This window comes from Pseudonaja textilis, chromosome 7, assembly GCF_049901715.1.
Source record: "Pseudonaja textilis isolate UNSWEBS1 chromosome 7, rPseTex1.2, whole genome shotgun sequence".
Classification (NCBI taxonomy): domain Eukaryota; kingdom Metazoa; phylum Chordata; class Lepidosauria; order Squamata; family Elapidae; genus Pseudonaja; species Pseudonaja textilis.
This window is the reverse complement of record NC_141996.1, coordinates 12,059,608-12,081,885: the sequence shown is the minus strand read 5'-3', so window position 1 is coordinate 12,081,885 and position 22,278 is coordinate 12,059,608. Positions and strand designations below refer to the sequence as shown.

Below are 22,278 nucleotides of genomic sequence, written 5' to 3'. Positions count from 1 at the left end.
CATCTCTGACAAATGGCAGTCCAATCTCTTCTTAAAAGCTTCCAGTGTTGAAGCTCCCACAAGTTCTAAAGGTAGCTGTTCCATTGGTTGATTGTTCTCACTGTCAGAAAATTTCTCCTTATTTCCAGGTTGAATCTCTCCTTGTTCAGTCTCCATCCATTATTCCTTGTCTGGCCTTTGGGTGCTTTAGAAAATAGCTTGACCCCTTTCTCTCTGTGGCAGCCCCTCAAATATTGGAAGATCGCTATCATTTCTCCCCTGGTACTTCTCTTCCCTAGACTAGCCAAGCCCAGTTCCTGCAACTGTTTGTTGTATGCTTTAGTCTCCAGTCCCCTAATCATCTTGGTTGCTCTTCTCGGCACTTTTTCTAAAATCTCAACATCTTTTTTATAATGTGGTGACCAACATTGGATGCAGTATTCTAGGTCTGGTCTTACTAAGGCTTTAGCACCTCGCTTGATCTTGATTGTATCCCTCTCATAATGCAATGTAGGATTGCATTAGAATAGACTTATCGATAGTTATCAAAATTGCTCCAATGGGCCCTAGAACGATGTACCCTGTTAGACAATCTCTTTTGCCGTTCCACCTTTGAGTGTAATTACAAAAGCGGTTTGTGATGTTTTGTTTATCTTTGTTAACTTTTAATCCCAGTCTTGCCCTAAGGCAGCTGCTGGATCAAAGCATAATTTTCTTTCCTTCTCCTTTCCTTTTCACAGTGTTTGTTTCACAAGACTCCTGTGATGTTTATCTGAGAAGCTGTCACTGTGTTCACACAATAGAATCAGAAACAAGTCAATGCAGATTTTAATTTCTCATGTGTTCAGTTGTGATATGCCCAGCATTTTGTTTGAGCCCGGAGAATCGGTATTCTCAACCAATCAAGATTGGTCAGCCATGGGTGATTTGTACAAACATAATTAGGTTTATAGTCTGCCTTTCTTCCAAAAGCATGAAGTGGCTTAAATTTAGATCTTCTTTCATTTTAGTCCACAATATTTTTAACAAATAGGCAACTAGTGTTATAAGGGAGGGAGGGAGAGTAGAAAGGAAGGAAAGGAAGAGGGAGGGAGGGAAGGAAGAAAGGAAAGATGGAAGGAAGGAAGGGAAGAGGGAAGGAGGGAGGGAAAGAGGAAAAGAAGGAAGGAAGGAAGGGAAGAGGGAGGGAGGGAAGGAAGGAAGGGAAGAGGGAGGAAAGGAGGGACGGAGGGAGGAAGGTTATAGAACTTGAATGTATTGGAGGAAATAGATTATCTGGGCCATCTTTAATCATATTTCAGTCTAGATTTAATACTGAGGCAGCACTGACTTCACTTGCCCATGACCTCTGGTGGGAGCAGAATGGGGGTGATACATCCATCTCAACTGTCCTTGATCTCGCCACAGATTTTGGTATTATTGATCAAGGTGTCTAGGTTCTGGACAGGCTTTAAGGGTTAGAAGACATACTATTGCAGTAATTCTCTTCCTTCCTTTGGAGCCAATTTCAACCATGGTCAGAGGGAGCAGAGATCGAACCCAAGCCAAAAAAAAAAAAGACAAACAGGAAGAAAACAAAGAACTTCAGAGTGCTACTAGAAGAAACAAAAAGCAATGTCAAACATCTGTAAAGATGATGATAGAAACTGAAACAGAAAAAGAGGATAAGTCTTCCAAAAGTTCCAACCTCAAGTGGTACACTAAAAAAAAACCATCTATCTATCTGTAAAATTCACACACACACACACACACACACACACACACACACACACACACTGTATGTATCTTATATACACATACATACACTGTATGTATCTAATGATTTAAATAAACTTGAACAAAGGTGGAAAAAGTATACTGAAATTCCATACAGTAGAGATGTTAACATCAAAAATACTTTAGAAAAATATTGTAAAGATCTTCTAGCACTAACTAATGAAGTTTGATTAGCTGTCTAGTCACTATCTCATTGGAAGGCGACAGCAGTTTGATGATATATCTACAGAAATGTGGCAAACAGCGGAAGAATTTGTAGAAATTCCAGCTAAGCTATACCGTACCTGGAAAATTACAAGTATATTGTTTGATCCATTAGGTCTTTTAAAAACATCTATAAAAGCAGCAAATAATTACATAATTATTGTAGCTAACATAAAGCACTGGTTGATGGTTGACCAGCCTTTCCTAAAAGCAGCCTGAGCATTTGTTACAGCAAAGTTTCTCAAGATAAGAGGCCTTTTTTTCCATTTAAATATCTTGCAGAAAGATTTCCCAGAACTAATAATAAATTAATTGGCCTATTATTGACAGGGTCTTCAATTTCTCCCTCCTTATATAGGGGGGTTATTATAGCCCTATTCCAGCATAAAGAGGTTAAATCAGAACTATCTATTGGGTAAACCAAGCTGTCAATTAAGGGCACTGCCCATCTATTTTTTTATTTAATTTTTTTGAGTTCAATGGATATATTATCCTAGCCAGGAACCTTATCTAATTTTGCTTTTGAAATAAGGTCAACGATCTACTTTTTCTGACACTAGTTCCTCCTGCGAACGGTAAGTAACTTCGATTCATCTTGTTTGCCATATTTACAAAAGGCTCCATAAAAATTGATTTGAAATATTCCCCCGTCCCCAGGTCTTAGATGGTATGCAGCAATCTGGGATGGAGGGAACAGTGAAAGCTCCGGAAATTAAATTCCAAAAGGTTTCAAATTCTTTGCAGAGAGAAGCATTTATTAATAATAACTAGGATATTCTCTCTTTGCTTTCTGTTTCATCTGGAGTATTAGCATCTTATAATGTTTCTTCATAATTTCTCAAAGGAGGCTGTTGTAAATTAGACATTCTCTATGCTTAAATATAAAGCTCTTAATTTCTCTTTAAAAGTGGCATAATCCACATCAAACCAGCTGGAATAATACTCATCCAAGTATTTTATTATCATTATTATTTGATGCAGGGATAGATGCTGCAGATACTACAGGACTGCCTGCTTGTAATTAGAAATAAACCACAAGGATTTAAGGAGGTATAATTTCTAATGAGAAAAAAAAACATTGTGTTGGAACTAGAGAAGCAAAAGAGAAAGTGGGTAGATTCACAAACTAGTATTTGAATTTCTGTCTGGAAATATATTACACACATATCTTTTTACAAAATGTTACAGAAAGTATACATCTTACCGCAACCCTCTGGGAATTTGGACTAGAACAAACATGCTTTTTTTTTAGCTGCCTAAGAACCAACAAATAGAGAACCAATTCTCTTGGTGTAAAGAACTTGTTGCTTGTAAACTAAAGGAGAGAATTCAATGAAATAAAACAAATTATATTATTACAACCATAGGAGAAATTGTCCCCAGTCAAGATGGTTTCTATCCAATGGTGGGATTCAAAATTTTACTACTGGTTCTGTGGGCGTGGCTTGGTGGGCATAGTAAGGGAAGGATACTGTAAAATCTCTAGTCAGAGGTGGTATTTGCTGGTTCTCCGAACTACTCAAAATTTCCACTACCGGTTCTCCAGAATTGGTCAGAACCTGCTGGATACCACTTCTGGTTCTACCTGTATGGATTTCAAGTTCCAGAATTCTTAACCTCCTAGACTATTCAAGCTGGAGAAATCTGTAAAGTTAATACGTCTAGAAGGTAGGCAAGTTGAGCAGGTTATTATAATTCTCATCCTGTTTCACCACAAGCATGCTGGCTGGGGAATTCTGGGAATACAAGGTCACACATCACTGAGATGAAGAACCACCAACCTATAACATGTGGGCAGTGGATGAACAAATGGGTTTACATGTTGGCCACTTATGCATTAGAACAGGATAATAACCACAAGCAACAACTAGGCTCCCATAGCAAGTTTGTTTGGAAATGCCCACTGCCCGAGATTCTGGCTGCTATCTGTTGGATGGTATCATATAACTTCCAGCCTGTGAAAAAAATCTGAGTTGCCTTTCAGCTACAGGAAGTTTCATTTGCACAAAATTAATTAGAAGGTTCTCTGGCTGTAAAACAGCTTGGCATGCTGAAATTAGGAATTGTGACTCAGCACACACCCCATTCCTGAACTTGGAGTAATCTTCTAAAGCTGCTGCACTAAACAGTGCCAGATATTTAGAGCAATTGTCCCATTGCCAAGGTGGGTTGCTTAAGGATGGAGCATGATTGATTGGGATTGTTGCGGGTCTTCCTAAATTAATTTCTAGATCAGATGTCAGGAAAAAAAATGCACGAACATGGTATTTTGCAGCTTGTTCTATAGTGTTACATTTATCTGATACAGTTCTGCAATTTTCTGGAATGTTCATTCAGATACTTATTTATTTTAGAAAATTCATATGGCCGCCCTAGTCACTCTCAGTAACTCCAGGCAGCTTACAAAGATAAACATTTATCAATATGACTTCATTTGTGAATACAGGTAGTCCTTGACTTACAGCCACAATGGAGTCCAATATTTCTGTTGTCAAGTGAAACATTTGCTAAGTGAGCCTTGCCCCATTTTATGACATTTTTGGCATCAGTTGTTAAGTGAATCATTGACGTTATTCAATTAATAATCTGGTTGTTAAAGTGAATCTGGCTTCCCCGTTGCTTGTCAGAAGATTGCAAAAGATGATCACATGACCCTGGGGTCACTGCAATCGTCATAAACATGAGTCAGTTTGCCAAACATCTGAATTTTGATCATGTGATCTTGAGGATGCCACAAAGTTTGCAACTGTGAAAAATGGTCATAAGTCACTTTATTCAGTGCCGTTGCAACTTTGAACGGTCCATTAAATGAACTGTTGTAAGTTGAGGATTACCTGTATTCTATTTTATTACAGGTAGTCCTTGACTTATAACCAGAATTGAGACCAGAATTGCCGTTGCTAAACAAGGCAATTGTTAAGGGAGTCACCCCCAATTTTACCACATTAGATAGTGAATCATATTAAGATATTAAGCAAATTCAACTTCCTCTGTTGACTTTGTTGGAAGATGGCTGCGAAGATCACACATATCAATCACATGACCCCCTTGCCAAGTGACCAAATTTTGATAATGTGACTGTAGCAGAGGTGGTACTCAGCAGGTTCTGACCAGTTCTGGAGAACCAGTAGCGGAAATTTTGAGTAGTTCAGAGAACCAGCAAATACCACCTCTGACTGGCCCGGACCCCATCTATTCTCTGCCCCCCAAGTCCCAGCTGATCGGCTGGGTCTTCTTTTGTTGCCCTGCACAGGAAAACGGAGCTGGAAAGCAGGTTAGTGGGGTGGAGAGGGAATGGGATTTTGTAGTAACCTTCCCCCAGGAGTCGGGAAGGAATGGGGATTTTACAGTATCTTTCCCCTGCCACGCCTACCAAGCCACACCATGTCCATCAAGCCATGCCCACAGAACTAGTAGTAAAAAAATTTGAATCCCACCGTGGGGATCCGGCGACAATTGCAAGGACCAGTTGTAAGTCATTTTTCACAGTGCTGCTGTAAATTCAAGCAGTGGGTAAACAAATAAGTATAAGTCGAGGACTATCTGTATTCTCATTTTTCATAGAATAGAATAGAATAGAATAGAATAGAATAGAATAGAATAGAATAGAATAGAATAGAATAGCCAGTAAAGCCACACTTTATTGGCCAAGTGTGATTGGACACACAAGGAATTTGTCTTGGTGTAAATACTCTCAGTATTCATAAAGAAAAGATACATTTGTTAAGAATCAAGAATCATAACGTACAACACTTAATGACAGTCATAGGGTACAAACAACAATCAAATCATACTAGGAAAGAGTTAATATAAATTGTAAGGATACAAGCGACAAAGTTATAGTCCTACAATCAAAAGTGGGAGGGGATGGGTGATAAGGAGTGGTGAGAAGATTAACAGTAAAAGTAATGCAGACTTTGTAGTAGTTGAACAGTGTTGAGGGAATTATTTGTTTAGCAGAGTGATGGCTTTCGGGGAAAAAAACTGTTTTTGTGTCTAGTTGTTCTGGTGTGCAGTGCTCTATAGCGCCGTTTTGAGGGAAGGCGTTGAAACAGTTTATGTCCGGGATGTGAGGGGTCTGTAAATATTTCACCCTCTGTTCTTATATTGGAAAGTAAACTGTGTAAAGTATGTTTCTGCTCCTTGCTCTGTCTATAGGAGCAAGAAAGAGGTGAATAATTTTTAAGTATTTTAATGAGGTTTTTAGTATTACCTTACCGGTTCAAGGAAGTTTGAGGGATAGAGAGTGGGGTGCAAAAACAGGTATCCATTTCCCTATGTTTGAAAGAAAGTCTCTTCGAAGCAGTATCTTTGGTCCTTACACTATTTCATTTAAATAATCACATGCAGTTTTAAAATACTTGTATTAGCATTTCTCTGTCTCTTCATAGCCAGGCCTCATGGAGAGTTTCATCATTTTAACTTGTTTTAACTTCTCCATTCTTGCTGAAAACAACATTACTTAGGGAAGAGAAGCAGCAAGATTATCCTTACTGGCCCAATTTTTTTAATTTCTTAGCAAGAGGTTGGAATCCAATCAAAATAAAGCATAGCATTAAAGTTACCATTTTCCAACTCTTCCCTAGATGAAATTTCAGCAACCCTGCAATAATTCAATATGGCAATCCTTTAATATAATAAATGAATTTGTGTAAAACTCCTCATGAATAAAACTTATTCACACACACACACACACACACACACAAACACACACAGAGAGAGACAACTGCTGCATTTGGCAGGTAGTTTTATCAGATGTCCAGATCTGCTTGGTTTAGCTATTTCTCATTCCTGTCTGCACCAAGTATGGTAACTCTTATTTTCTACCCCAAATTAAGAATTTTTATACCCAATGCAGACTGGAATGACAAATGCCTAAACTAAACAGGCAGAGTCCAGAGAGCCAAACACAGGAAAGTTGGTGGGTTTATGACTATGGCCACAGAATGATCTATCAAGACATCAATCTGAAAAACATTTTAGCTTTTCAGACCCCAATTAACTTGGCAGAGAAGGTGTTGACAGGTGCTCAAAACCAATAATATAGTGAACAGCTGCCTCCCACAGAAGTGATTGATTCTATCCAGGAAACAAGGTACAGCCTTTGTTTAAATCAGCCCTGATAGCAGCTTTGAGCTGACTTGAATTTCAAAAGCTTTCTACTGACTGCTCTAAGGACAAATAGGAATCTCAGACAGACAAAAATGGATCTTGGAGAGATCAATTTAAATTTTAAATTGGGTTGGTCAAAATCATATTGTGTCCTTTGACATTTACATAAAAATCAGAAGAGAGGAATGTTCGTCTTGAACAGGCTTAGAAGTTGGCTCTCACTTCTCACATGGGAATGTCATTAAAAGGCATAAAAATTTAATAAATGTCAAATAATACCTCCCTTTTCTATATTTCTTCTCTGTCCAGCTTCACAAAGAAGAGTAAAACAGATCAAAACACTTTTTTGCAGGAGGAAGTCAGATAACAGACAACAGATAATCAGAGTTGGAAGGGACCTTGTAGGTCATTTAGTCCAACCCCCCCACCCAAGCGGGAGACCCTACACCATTTCTGACAAATGGCAGTCCAATCGCATCTTGAAAGTCTCAAGTGATGGCGTTCCCACAAATTCTGAGGGCAAACTATCCCATTGGTTGATTGTTTTCACTGTCAGAAAGTTTCTCCTTATTTCCAGGTTAAATCTCTCCTTCTTCAGTTTCCATCCGTTATTCCTTGTCTGCCCTTCAGGTGCCTTGGAAAATAGCTTGACTCTTTCCTCTCTGTGGCAGCCCCTCAAATATTGGAAGACCGCTATCATGTCTCCCCGGTCCTTCTCTTTACTAGACTAGCCATGCCCAGTTCCTGTAACCGTTCTTCATATGTTTAGCCTCCAGTCCCCTAATCATCCTGGTTGCTCTTCTCTGTACTTTTTCTAGAGTCTCAGCATCGTTTTTATAATGTGGTGAACAAAACTGGATGCAGTACTCTAGGTGTGGTCTTACTAAGGCTTTATAGAGTGGTATTAGTACCTCACTTGATCTTGATTGTATCTCTCTGCTAATGCAATTTAGGATTGCATTAGCTTTTTTGGAGGCTGCTGCACACTGCTGGCTCATATTTAGCTGGTTGTCCACTAAGACTCCAAGACCCTTCTCACAGTTACTACTATTGAGCCTGGTTTCACCCAGTCTATATGTGTACTTTTGGTTTTTCTTGCCTAAGTGTAGGACTTTACTTTTCTCTACATTGAATTTTTTGTGAATGCTCCAATACCGTAAGCTTTTTAAAGAAAAGATTGGACAACCATTTGTCTGAAATGGTATAGAGTTTCCTACCTGAGCAGGGGTTGGACCTCCAAGGTCCATTCCAGCTCTGTTATTCTATATTCGGCAATCAATAAGCGGGCAATTGTGAATTAGCTCTGTTAGGCCTGCCCATCTCTGTTAGAAGGCAAACAGTGCTTACTGAGGATTGCAGATTCTTCCCAAATCAAAACACAATTTAGGGTCTTACCAAACCTGGGGATGAATTGCAACAAAAACTCAAACAGATAATTGTGCAAAGCCACACCCATTCCCCTAGAAGAATGAAATATTTTGAGGAATATTTAAAAAGGCAGAATATTATATTTCCCAAAGGGAGAAATGGAGAAACATGCTTTTTAGAGGCAGGAAGCAGACTCAGTCTTAATAGCCCCCAGCCAGGGTTGGGATTCTACCAGTTCACACCTATTCTCTAGAACCAGTTGGTAACATTCTAAGCAGTTTGGAGAACCTGTTGTTAGAAGAAATGACTGGCCTAATCCTGTAAGGAAGGCAGGAAGAAAACATTCTGGTGTTGCTTATAGAAACTGCCTTTAACCCTTATTACATTCTTGGCAGGACTAGACTTCCTGTCTCAGGAACTTCTCTGGAGATTTTTTCCCCTCCTTTGCTGGTACTTTGCTTGTGTGGAGTGACCATTCAAAGTTACAATGGCACTGAAAAAAGTGACTTATGACCATTTTTCACACTTATGACTGTTGCAGCATCCCCACAGTCATGAGAGGCCAGGCCAGGAGATGCGTGCCTCGATGTGAGTGATATTGAGTTGGCCACACCCAGCCAATAACATGACCACCAAGCCATGTCCACCCAGTCACATGACCACCAAGCCACACCCACCACCTAAGTCACACCCACAGAATCAGTTGTTAAAAAAATTGAATCCCACCCTTGCCCCCAGCAGATATTTTGTGCCCATTAAGAAAGATTGGGAAGCTTATCTACAAAACAAAAGACCTTCAGCTCCAGGATGATGGGATTATCCTTCAGGAAACAGGCATTGAGCCACAATAGAATTGACTAACACCCTCAAAGCAGCCCAACTTCAACCAATCATAGCTCAGACAAACACCTAGGATTTGTACTTTGCCTATACAGCCAGCTATGACCCCTACATAACCCTTACATGGCCCCATGGGAGTCTGACAACAGCTAATAGAAAACATGTTCTTATACAGGAACAGGAAGCTCAAGTGCAAAGCCCAAGAGAAGGTATAAAACCCCGTCACTCTCAACTCCATTTTGTCAGCTGCACCAGAACCACAAACATGCGTTCCGTTCATCAATAAATGGACTCTCTTTCCAATCAGCTTCCATTTTGTCCCCAGTACCTTTCTCCAGGTTTGGAACTGAGCCGGATGGTAATTTCTTCCCACATAACTTTCTCTTGATATTTTGCTGTGTGATTAATCTGTCCGGGAGGTATTCTGAGGTGGGTTTGCAGCATTGAAAAAACAAGTCCCCATCAGCTCTGTCCTAATTATATCTTCTCACTGCATTAGCACAGAGACCAGGTACTCTGACTCAGCATTTTCACTAACACTACAACCTGAGGCAAACAGACCTCACATACACTCTCCAACCTTTTTCAACTTCCCCCCCAGAGCCAATATCTAATCTCTTGCTGCCTTCCAGCACAGTTATCTTGTTTCTGCATGTGCAAGCAAGCTAGGCTGTAGTTGTGGTTATTAATTCTTTTATTCTTTTGCCAAGGGCAATGGCTGTTCCTGAAGAAGAAACATGGGGCTCACTTGTGCAGTGCATGGTTATCTTATCCAACCTGCTCCCTAATTTTGTCATTTTCTGTCATTTCACAAATTCGCTCTACGATAAGGCTGGACTTTCCATATTCCTCAAATTAAATAGTTTCCGTCCTTGTGGGATGTTAACCAGTCGGAGTGATTTTAAAATGATAGAAAAAGATATGGATAGCTAAAAATTACCTCCAATGCCTTTGTAGAAGGGCAAGGAAGTGGAATTTTTTTTAATTTTCAACTGGATTTCTTTGGGGAAGTTGCTTGTTTCTTTATCGGTGTTTAACTACAGGCAGTTGTGATGACCCAGGGTGGGAGAAAAAACAAACACAGTCCCAGAAAACAGGTAAAGCCTCTTTTATTCCTTCACTTTGCTTCCAAGCTCCGAATATCCTTGAGGGATGACAAAAAACTCCCACAGTTACAAGAAGAAGGAAAAAAGCAACACAAACCAGGCAAGATAAGGGCTGGAGGACATCCACAGATAACAAAACACACACTGGAAAGGACGCCAAACTCAGAGAGGAACCATAAACTAGAGATATATCCATGCTTTATTTCCAGCATTCACCAGTACACATGTCTGTCCTCTTATTCAGTTGTCACAGCTGCAGCCCATGAAGAGGATCAAAGCCCTCTCCTCCCAAGTAGACCATGTCTCTCCCTTATCCTCTCCTCCCTGTGTGCCCTAGGATGGAGAGGGGATGGGCCTGGGTCTTCCTCTGACTGCCCAGCTAGCCTCTGCCCTTCCCCAGCCTCCTCCACAACTTCCGGAGCCACACTTCCACTGTCTGGCTGTTCCTCCTCTCCCTCAGAGTCAGTCTCCACCAGGGGCATGACAGCAGTCTTTAACTTACAACAGTTCATTTAATGATTGTTCAAAGTTACAATATCACTGAAAAAAGGTGGCTTATGGTCATTTTTCACACTTACAACCATTACATGGGTTGTACTCCATGGGCACATGATCAACATTCAGACCCTTGGCAATTGACTCATATTTATGATGGTTGCAGTGTCCTGGGGACATGTGGTCACCTTTTGTGACCTTCTGACAAGCAAAATCAATGGAGAAGCCAGATTCAGTTAACAACCGTGTTATTCATTTTAAAACTGCAGTGATTCACTTAGCAACTTTGGCCAAAAAAAAAAAAAAGGTTGTAAAATGGGGCAAAACTCACCTAACGAATGTCTCCCAGGGCAGCATACATTTTGAGCTCAAATATGGTCGCAAGTCAAGGACAACCTGTATATCAAGCCTGTATGGTTTTATACACTGCTCAAAAAAATAAAGGGAACACAAAAATAAGACATCCTAGATCTGAATGAATGAAATATTCTGATTAAATACTCTGTTCATTACATAGTTGAATGTCTTTACAACAAAATCACACAAAAATTATCAATGGAAATCAAATTTAGCAACCCATAGAGGTCTGGATTTGGAGTTACGCTCAAAATTAAAGTGGAAAAAAGCACTACAGGCTGATCCAACTTTGATGTAATGTCCTTAAAACAAGTCAAAATGAGGCTCAGTAGTGTGTGTGGCCTCCACGTGCCTGTATGACCTCCCTACAATGCCTGGGCATGCTCCTGATGAGGTGGCAGATAGTCTCCTGAGGGATTTCCTCCCACACCTGGACTAAAACATCCCCCAACTCCTGGGCAGTCTGTGGTGCAACGTGGCGTTGGTGGATGGAGCGAGACATGATGTCTCAGATGTGCTCAATTGGATTCAGGTCTGGGGAACGGGCGGGCCAGTCCATAGCATCAATGCCTTCATCTTGCAGGAACTGCTGACACACTCCAGCCACATGAGGTCTAGCACTGTCGTGCATTAGGAGAAACCCAGGGCCAACCACACCAGTATATGGTCTCACAAGGGGTCTGAGGATCTCACCTTGGTACCTAATGGCAGTCAGGCTATCTCTGGCAAGCACATGGAGGGCTGTGCAGCCCCCTAAAGAAATGCCACCCCACACCAGTACTGACCCACTGCCAAACTGGTCATGCTGGAGGACGTTGCAGGCAGCAGAATGTTCTCCACAGCATCTCCAGATCCTGTCACATCTGTCCCATGTGCTCAGTGTGAACCTGCTTTCATCTGTGAAGAGCATAGGGCACCAGTGGTGTTCTCTGGCAAATGCCAAATGTCCTGCACAGTGTTGGTCTGTAAGCACAACCCCCATCTGTGGATGTTGGGCCCTCATACCACCCTCATGGACTCTGTTTCTGACCATTTGAGCAGCCACATGCACATTTGTGGCCCGCTGGAGGTCATTTTGCAGGGCTCTGGCAGGGCTCCTCCTATCCCTCCTTGCACAAAGGCGGAGGTAGCGGTCCTGATGCTGGTCCTTGTTGCCCTCCTACAGCCTCCTCCATGTCTCCTGATGTACTGGCCTGTCTCCTGGTAGCGCCTCCATGCTCTGGACACTATGCTGACAGACATAGCAAGCCTTCTTGCCACAGCTCACATTGATGGGCCATCCTGGATGAGCTGCACTACCTGAGCCTCTTGTGTGGGTTGTAGACTCCGTCTCATGCTACTACTAGAGTGAAAGCACCGCCAGCATTCAAAAGTGACCAAACCATCAGCCAGAAAGCGTAGGAACTGAGAAGTGGTCTGTGGTCACCACCTGCAGAACCACTTCTTTATTGGGGATGTCTTGCTAACTGCCTATGCTTTCCACCTGTTGTCTATTCCATTTGCACAATAGCATGTGAAATTGATTGTCAATCAGTGTTGCTACCTAAGTGGACAGTTTGATTTCACAGAAGTGTGATTGGCTTGCAGTTACATTGTGGTGTTCCCTTTATTTTTTTGAGCAGTGTAAAATAATTACGTATTTTCTTCCTTGGAACATGAAATTTAATGGAAGAAAATGCAAGGAAGGAATGTACAGATATATTTAATGATACATTTGGAGAGACCTATAGCAGTGGACACAAAGCTGGATTTAGAGAGATGCAAATTGCCAGCTTCCATTATATAACTTTTTTTGCAGTATTTCCTGCCCTTTTTCATTTAATCTTAGGCAGGGGAGAAAGGATTTGCAAGCAGGAAATAATGGGTCACTTTGTTCTTTTTTTGAAGCTGCTTTTCATGGTCACCTATGCAGCTGCAGAACTGTGAATAACCACATGCTATTTTCTGAGTCTAACCCTGTACACAGCATACAAATATGTAGCTGGTTGTCAGACCGAAAATGAGAACCACTTCACTTAGATTGCTTTAATAGGGCTTAGGGAAAGTACATAAAATATTAACCAGCCATGACTTTAAACTCACTACAACTACCACCATAGGTATTATTGTGATTCTTGATTGAGTGATAATCACAGAGGACATTGTGTTAATGCCTTTTTATCTATTTATTTTATTCAAGACAAAGTTAAAATACAAAACTCCAAACAAAAAATTCCACAGAAAAGAAAAAAGAAAAAAAAGCATTAAAAAGTGCATCAAAAAACAAGAACAACAACAGATAAACAGATATAATCCCGTCTGGTTGAATACTAATACACTTTACTATTAGTTCCCGCCCCTGGTCAAACAGGCCCTCTCAAAAATTTTAAACTACTAAAACAATTTGCAAATTATTGACCCACTTTCTATAAGCTATATAGTAGTTAACAGAAAGAAGAACAGTAAAACAAAACAAGATTAAAGTTTCAAAACTCTCTGTTAACAAACTTGTTATTGTAATCCACTCCAGGAAAATTTACCCTGGCATTTTATCTATCTCAAATCATACCAAAAGTCATAAATAATATTTATGCCTTTTGAGCACCCATAGCATTTAGGGAAAATACCTGTGGAGAAAGAACCTCGTAATTTTTTTAAAAAAAATTAGCATAGGTGTGTATCCAGCTGTGTGTTCATTTTAGCTGATGTTCTACTTTAATTAGTCATTGCAACTGCACAGCTGATGACAGGATCTTGAAGAGAAATAAAGGACATAAAATTGCCTGCATCTACAAGTTCTTGCACGGTCCCACAATCATGCCACAGATGGATTGTTTGAATTGTTGAGCAGTCTCATGTAAGATCCCACCTGTATTCTGAAGTGGTACAATCCAGAAAGCATTGAGCAGACTGTAAAACATTACCCAGGCCAGCTGCTACTGTTTCATTGCTGGGGGGGAAGCTTTCAACAAAAAAATGTGATTTATGACATTGTGATATTAATACAAGAGTTGCATCATGTATACCAATGCTCTTTGATGTGTCATCCAAAGCACCCACACTGGGCTTATGCTCAGGCTGTGCTGCCAAGGAAATGTAAATTCTTTCTTCTGTACCCCAATATGTTTGGGCTAAATTAGGCCTTCAGGGCCCAGCTTTTGTGAATCTCAGCTTTGTTCAATGGCAACTGGATTCTCCGCCTCTTGATTTTGTTTGTTATTGCACTGTTCTCTCAGTTTCCTCCTGTGAGCCGGCAGTGATTGGGTTAAATGCACTCAGTGAAGCCCAGTCTTTGTGATCAGAAGAGCCATGTCATTGTATGCCTCCTCTCTAGCATTACAGGGTTCCTGTTTTTGTTTTTTCTCAAGAGACACTGGGAATTTCCCCACTAGTACCTTTGAGTTTGCTCCTTTTATTTAAGCATGCTTGTGCATTTTAAAGGTAGGTAGGCTGTAGAATCATCCTAAATGCTTGCATTGTTCCTGGATTTCAATCTCTTCAGTAAAGCCAGGTTGTTGTTGTTTTTAGTAAAGCTCTCTCAATAATCCTTGCAAGGCTTGGATATGTGCTTCTGTAATAAACATCATACTGTATTTCTTCCTTGGGATCATTTTTGTCCAGCCCTTCAGCACTGTTAAGTCCAACACAAGAGGCAACAACAAAAAAACAAACTCATGCAAATCCATACAACTGACCTATAAGTGGGAATCTTGTTCATTCAATGAATGGGCCTGTTGAAAGAAATATCCTTCTGGGCTCAGTTCCAAGTGGGGGAAAAAGACACTGGAAACATGGAGGCTATTTGGAAAGATGGTTTAATGGTGGACAGCAGGACCACATGGCTTGCAGCTCCAAAGTGAAAAAGAAAGGATGATCACATACTTCAAGGTGAGAAGGTCAAGAAGGGAAGACCAAGATGCTGAGAGACCCTTATGTAACCTCTGTTGGACCCCACCTTAATGTTTCCTGTTCCTGTATAAAAAATATATCTCATTGGCTGTCAGACTCCGAGGGGCAGGGTCTTAGCTAACTTTGTAGGCTTTGTCTGGACTACATGGCTTCACCTGAGTGTTGGCTGATACAATCTTCCCAGGCCAGGTGGTGAGATGGGTAGACCTTTTATTATGTAGAATACTCTTGACCTAGGCCTTAATGGCCCATTAGCAAAGGGGGGGGGCTGAGTTTCTGCTTCTCTAAGTTCCTACTTTACTCTTTTTAGGGGAAATATTCTGCCTTTTTAATATTTCCCAGGTTATTTCATTTTTCTAGGAGAGGGGTGGGTGCTAACTTCCTACAGGCCTTACCACCAAGCAACCTCTTCCCAATTTAGCCTGCCCCAGTGAGACAAACTCAAGATATACACATATGTTCTTCAGTTGTAACATGGTTTGTTTAGTTTAGAACACTAGTTTATGAACAATGTTCAAGTTTATATAAATGATATAGTTTATAAATCATGGTTTGTAGCTTACTTTGCTCTTTTATTAAAGCATGCTATGAACTGTGAACCCAAGCATAGGGCTGTAGCTGGCCTCAGTGAGACAAACTCAAGGTATGCATGTATTTTATTCAGCTGTTAACATGGTTTGTTTTTAGTTTAGAACACTAGTTTATAAATCATGTTCAAGTTTATATAAATCATGTTCTAGTTTATAAACCATGTTTTGCAGCTTCCTTTCCTCTTTTATTAAAGCATGTTATGGATTAGCACACTGTGAACCCAAGCAATAGGGCTGTATCTTACGTTTTGTATGGTATTACAAACCCCAAAGCAAGAACAAGCTTTTCACAGCCTTGTGTCTTCCATTGCATAATGACTACAATGCCCATTAAACCAAAGCTGGCAAGGCTGAACTGATTGGGAATAATGGGAGTTGGAGTTTGAATATCTGGCGGATTTGTGGAAGGATGGAACAAAGGCGTTGCGCAATGAACACAAACCCCCATCCCCCCAAAACCGAGATTGGACTTGAACAATTTTTTGCTCCCATTTTTGGAAGCAGCTAAACGAAGGATGATGCATTCCCGCAGTTTTGCTTCTGGATTTCGACAAGTTTCGTGAGGAAAACTGCGCTCTTTTTTTTTTTCCTTTTTTTTTTTTTTGGTGCCTTCTTCCTTCGCCGGGAGCTGCAAAAGGGGGGCGTAACGCTCTCGTGCGCGCGCGCTCTCCCCGGTTTCCTTGACAGAGGCGCCTCTGATTCGCTGGGGACGAAGCCCGGCCTCCAAACCCTCCAGCTGGACGTGCGCCTCCTCTTCGCCCCGCCCCTTTACCTTCTGGGGTTCCCTCCCCTCACTCGGAGACTGCCCGGAGATGAGGACGGGAGAGAAGCGCTCCGATTGGTTCGCGCTCTTGCGGCGTTTCTACTGGCCGGTCGGGGAGCGAGGGGGCGTGGTCGGAGCGCGGCCATTGGCCGCGGCAGAGGGGTGTGCGCGAGAGGGATGGAAGTGGCTGTTCCTGGGCTGGCGAAGCCAAGCGGCGCTGCTGGAAGGGGCGGGGGGAGGGGGCGGCGGCCGGAGGCGTTTCTGCTGGGGCTGCAGTCGCCGCCGCTGGGCTCCGAAACCAGCCGGACCCTAAGCCTTCCACCGCTTGCCTGCTCTGCCCCCGCTCGCCGGCTGCACCATGAACAGAAGCAGCGGCGCCACGTCTTGCACTCCAACGGTCCCCGGCGACGGCCACAGCAGCGGGCACGGGCGCAGCGAGTGCCGTCGGGTCTGTAGCAACTGCCGGAAAGTCCTGAGGCAGGTGGGTCTGCCCTCTCTCTCCCTCTCTGTCTCTCACCGAAATGCCGGGTTCGGGTTTGGGGGGGGGGTCCTGCTCCGCCTGCCTTTCCCCGGTGCCCTTCTTCCGGAAACGCAGGACGACAGCACCCATTATCCGCGGCACTGGCTGAGAATGACGGGTTATAGTTCGGCACCCCTGGGGAGTGCGGGGATCCGGCTGAGGGAAGGCGGCTGGGGCTGCTTCGCTCCGGCCACACCTCCTCAGAAGGGCTTTGAGAAGGTAGTTGGGGAGAAATCACCATAATAATAATAATAGTCATAATAATAGCGTTGTTATTGTTTTGGGGTTGTTTTGTACCTTGGGAGGGTTTTGCAACGATTTCCTCAAAAATATATAGATAACACACAAACATGTATGTAATATGTAATATGTGTGTGTGTGTGTATATATATATGTATGTATGTATATATGTGTGTGTGTATACACACACATATATATACAGACACATTCTCTGCTGCTTCATTCAGATATATGTACGCACAAATATAGGAGAAATTATGTATATATAGACATATATGTATTAGCTTGCTAAGATTATTTTATTTTTTTATGGCAATAAATGTATGCTCACATTTCCCTATATCTCTTGTCATGGTTCAGGGATATAAAATAAGGTGCAGGCAATAAAAACACCTAATAATTTTGTGTCAAATTATGTGCTGATTGATGTTGTGTGAATACTGTTTGGTAATGTTGCATTCCCATTGTGCCTTTCCTGTATGTGGTGCTTCTGGTTTTGCCTTTTCCCAAAATGTTTCCCAAACAAATATGGATTTTTTTTTAATATAGTAAGATCTCACTTCTTTAAAGGAAAAGTGTTTGGGGTAATGCATAAGAAAAACAACTTTAAAAAAAACAGGGCATGACATGGGAACAACTATAGTAGCTAATCATGTTCATTAAAATCAGAAAATGAGTGGAGATGTTCTTTTGATCACCTCTAAGTGATAACCAGCTAGAATATGGGGCTTACTCTTAAGTAAATATGGATGTAGGAAATTGGGTCTTTGTGAATGCTAGTAATCCTTGTGCTAGTAATAAAATACAAGTAAGGCTACTAATCCTCTGCTAATAATCTTTATGCTGCAATAAAATACAAAAATAGATGATGGCTAAATAACTGTGAACACTGCAGTGCCTTCTGCACTTCCATCACAGAAAGATAAATGATATTTGTTGTGTCATAAATCCAAGTGCCAAAAACAGCAGATTCATGATTTGCAGGTTTTTGAAATTGTATTGTGATTCATTTAATATCTTAAAATCAGCCTTCACCAATCTGGTGCCTTCCAGATGGACCACGGTTTTTATAATCACCTTATATCGGCTAAGATGGGGAACGCTGTATTAAAAATTATCCAAACATATCTATATTTAAATGTTATAAGCACTTATAAATCCCACTGATTTTAGTTGGAGACTAAACTGGCATTTGTTCATATCTTAATAACTGTGTTTATATTGCTGCATTTCTATTGCTTTTTTCTTATTATTTCAACTCTGCCCTGTTGACCCTGAAAATTCAAGCTTGGAAAAATTCAGAACAAATACTGTGACAAAGTTCTTTTGTTTAGATTGTGTATTCCCCTTTCAAAGCTTTGACTTCTATAGTTATTGTCTCCTATATTAATTTCTCCCTAGCAAAGTTGTGTGAAAATTTCACTGTATTTTTCTCATCTCAGCCTTCATGCTTCATTATATAGTTATTGTTAATGAAAAGGCTTTTAGACAATACTAAGATTTTGCACCTGATGAACTTTTAACAAAGGACACTAAAGGACTAATATAGTCTTCAGAATTGACTGTTCCGGTATTATCCATCACAATAATAAATTCCTTCTGATGGAAGAATAAAATTGAAAAAGTAAGGAATGGCTGGATAGTAGGGTTGGTACTATCAGACTGATTGATTTGTGGGTCTTCCAAATATTGTTTTCAACACAAGTCTTGGTCAAAATTGATATGTTTGTGCAGCTGATTGGTTATGCTCCATCAATGTTTTGTGAGATCTTTGTTATATTGAAGTATACAATTAGGGGAACATTCCTTACTCCCTGCATATCATTGGCTGGGTACATGCATTGCACTAGACCACAATGATGCAAACCATATTATACTCTTACTTGTTGTCTGAACCAGGCATTACATCATATAATATCTGAATCCAGTTGTTTGTTCAGTAAACCATAGTTTTGCAGACTGTGGGTTGATGTATAAATATACTTATTGTATTAATGCAGTACAGGCAACTTTTTTTTATTCTGTCCAAATAAATACTATAATTATCGGAGAAAATCTATATGATCGTGAAGAGTCAACACTATCTTGATGACACATAATAAGTTTAATAAAAACTACATTGTAATTGATTGGACAAGAGAAATCCATGCATACATTTATGTTTCTATGTGATCATAGAAATACAAATCTTAAGACATATGCATAGATTTGTCTTATCCAATTAATAAAAGTTGCCCTGAATTTAAATGAATCTATTGTTTTAAAAGTATGGAAGAAGTTAAAAACTATAAATTGTTAATATCTTGAGAGACCCTTCTCACTGTTTTTCCAAAGGAAAAAAGTCAATTTGTTTTGGTTGTCCATGTATGGTACCTAACAACTTATTTAATTTGCATTTTGAAACTCTCAATCTGGTTCTAAAATTGAGCTAAGCCACAATGTCATTCATTTTCACTTAGCATGGTTGTATCATCCAAGTCCTTGGGAAAATCATGATTGTTGGTATGTTGTGTGAATTACGGCAGTTCAATAAACGTTGGTAAACAAAATTGTGTCTAAGCAGGCTTCAAATTTTGGTGGATGGTGGTTACAACTGGAATTTCAAGAATATGGCAGGCATTCTTCCAAGGTAACTGCTTGTGAGTAGAGTTTTCTGCTCATAAAATGTCTGCTGTGTAAATCCCTAATTTAACAAACATCTTGCTACCTCCTCACAGAAGTACCATCTATGTGGCTCCTAGTTTATGCAACATTTATGCTTTTCAAGCAAGGGGTGTGTACCTGCACCAAATCACTGGGGGTATCCTTCACAATGTTTATTTCCAAGGAGATTTCTGGGGCCCATTTGGGTTACAAAGGGCATTTTATAAATAAAAAGTCATGATGGAGGTCGACATTTTGTTTTCGGTAGGTGAGCTTTTTAAATTTTTGGTAAAGCAATTTCCCTAGGAAGGCAGATTGGTGGGTGCAAAGGAAGGGGGGGGGGCTTTGAATCACTGTGTGCACCCATATGCAAATTTATTCAAATGAATGACGTATTTGGATTGCATCCTTTCTGAGTGATAAAATACTGAGGAAAAGAACACCGTGTGCCCACCTTGAGCTCCTGGCAAGGTGGGATATAAATCTGATAAATAAACCAAATGCAATTTAATTTGTTTACCAGGTAAAGCTCAGGTAAAAGTCCTTGCAACTGCAGCAACACTGTATTCCATTAGTTGGCAATAGCGGCTTCTTTGTTACAGTAATTAGAATATGGGTTATACACAGGAGGAACTTTGGTTCTAATCTGTTCAGCAATGAAATTCACTGGTGATTCTTGGACCACCTGTCTCCTAATTAAGCTTATCTTCCACTTCTCTGTGGAAAACAGGCAGGCTGGGAAAAAATGTTAAGAACCCTGGCTAGCTTGTAAACTGGCATGTAGTTGAAACTCTCCCATTAAACTCCTACAAGGGATATTAACACAACTAAGAATCTAAGCTAAGTAATGTTGAGCGGAGGGGGAAAAGGATAAGGAGGAGTACTTGACCTTAATGCTTGTTCCCAGCTCTGTAAGTAAAGTCGAAAACCTATAAACAATAAACCAAACTGCTAATGTCTGCCTTCACCCCCCAAAACCAAACCTCTCAAAGCGCATTCTTAACAATATTAACATCCTGGTCATCTACAGGTTAGCAATATTCCGATCATTTTATCTCTTAGTACATGTGGCTAACTGAATGCATTAGCTGAGATGTTTTTTATTTGTCTAGTGCAAATGAATTAAAACTGCTGAGCTGTGCAAAAGCATCAACTTACAGCAAAAGTTTTGTTTGCCTTTGTTCTTCTCTCCCTCCCTCCCTCCCTCCCTCCCTCACACGCGCACACACACACACACATACATACACACACACACACACACACACACAGACAGAAAGAGGTGGGGACAACTTCAAGTCTCACTTTGGCAACCTCTTTCTAATTATATCTTTGCACCATGATTTCTCTTGTAAATATGAAGAAACATGTAAGTCAGTGAGCTCAAATATTTGTGCTCTTTGTCCCAAAGCTGTTTTTCTTTTTTCCTTCCTCTGTGAGGCCAAGTGCCAATCAAAGTTGTTTTTCAAGCCATGAAATTGTAGAATTCTCTCTTCCGTTCTCCCGAAGGGTTTGGCTCTGGAAAACAGGCATGGGGGTAAGGGATCAAACTATTTTTTTAAAAAAGCTGTACTGTAAGTGCTTTAGACTCATAAAAACTGTATCCTATGCTAACCAATGTCTATGTTTGCTACGTGTATTTACTTCTAGCTCTCCAGACACTGGTGAACTCTTGGATCATATTACACATCCTACTTGATCTTTCCCCCTCACCCCTTTGCAACTTGTGAGAAATTTCATGAACTTGAGAAGCAAAGAAATGTACAGCTGGATTCCTGTCTTGACTGAGCTGTCCCTTCACTAAAGGTCTTCTGTCTTGGATAAGCTCCACTGCACAGAAGATGGAATAGAAGTGTGAACCAGATAATCCCCGATTCAGATTTTATTTTAAAAATCAATGTGCAGATCAGGCTAGGAAACTTGAACTATTGCTGAACTGGAAATCCCTGCAATCTTCAAAAGGGGCTAATGCTTTCTGAGAGTTGTAGTTCATAAATATCTTAGTGTCACAATTTGCCTATTTCACTAGAGATGTTCTTCAACACTTCCCCACTCCAGTCTAACATGGGAAATACAGGTAGTCCTTGAATTATGAGCACAATTGAGCCCAAAACTTCGGTTTATAAGCAAGACATTTGTTAAGTGAGTTGTTAAGCCACGGTGATACAGTGGTTAGAATGCAGCACTGCAGGCTAGTTCCGGTGACTCTCAGCTGTCTGCAGTTTGACAGTTCAAATCTCACTAGGCTCAAGGTTGACTTGGCCTTCCATCCTTCCAGAGGTAAAATGAGGACCCAAAATGTTGGGGGCAATGTGCTGGCTCTGTAAACTTCTTAGAGAGGGCTGTAAAGCACTGTAAACTGGTATATAAGTCTTTTTTTAAAAAAAATATATGCTGGAG

General features: G+C 40.7%; 1 protein-coding gene and 1 long non-coding RNA gene across 2 annotated transcripts in view; one reads left to right on the top strand and one right to left on the bottom strand.

Annotated features, from left to right (window-relative positions):
• LOC148125245 (uncharacterized) overlaps positions 1-9,867 on the bottom strand; it is a 43,716-nt gene extending 33,849 nt beyond the window's left edge. The window contains exon 1 of the long non-coding RNA XR_015744262.1: positions 9,608-9,867. This is a non-coding gene — a long non-coding RNA (uncharacterized LOC148125245). The remainder of the gene's footprint in view (positions 1-9,607) is intronic.
• A 6,800-nt stretch (positions 9,868-16,667) lies between these two features.
• Positions 16,668-22,278, top strand: part of SESN3 (sestrin 3) — a 72,401-nt gene continuing 66,790 nt past the window's right edge. The window contains exon 1 of the mRNA XM_026706866.2: positions 16,668-16,959. Coding sequence (XP_026562651.1) covers positions 16,837-16,959 — 123 coding nt within the window. The 5' untranslated portion in view covers positions 16,668-16,836. The remainder of the gene's footprint in view (positions 16,960-22,278) is intronic.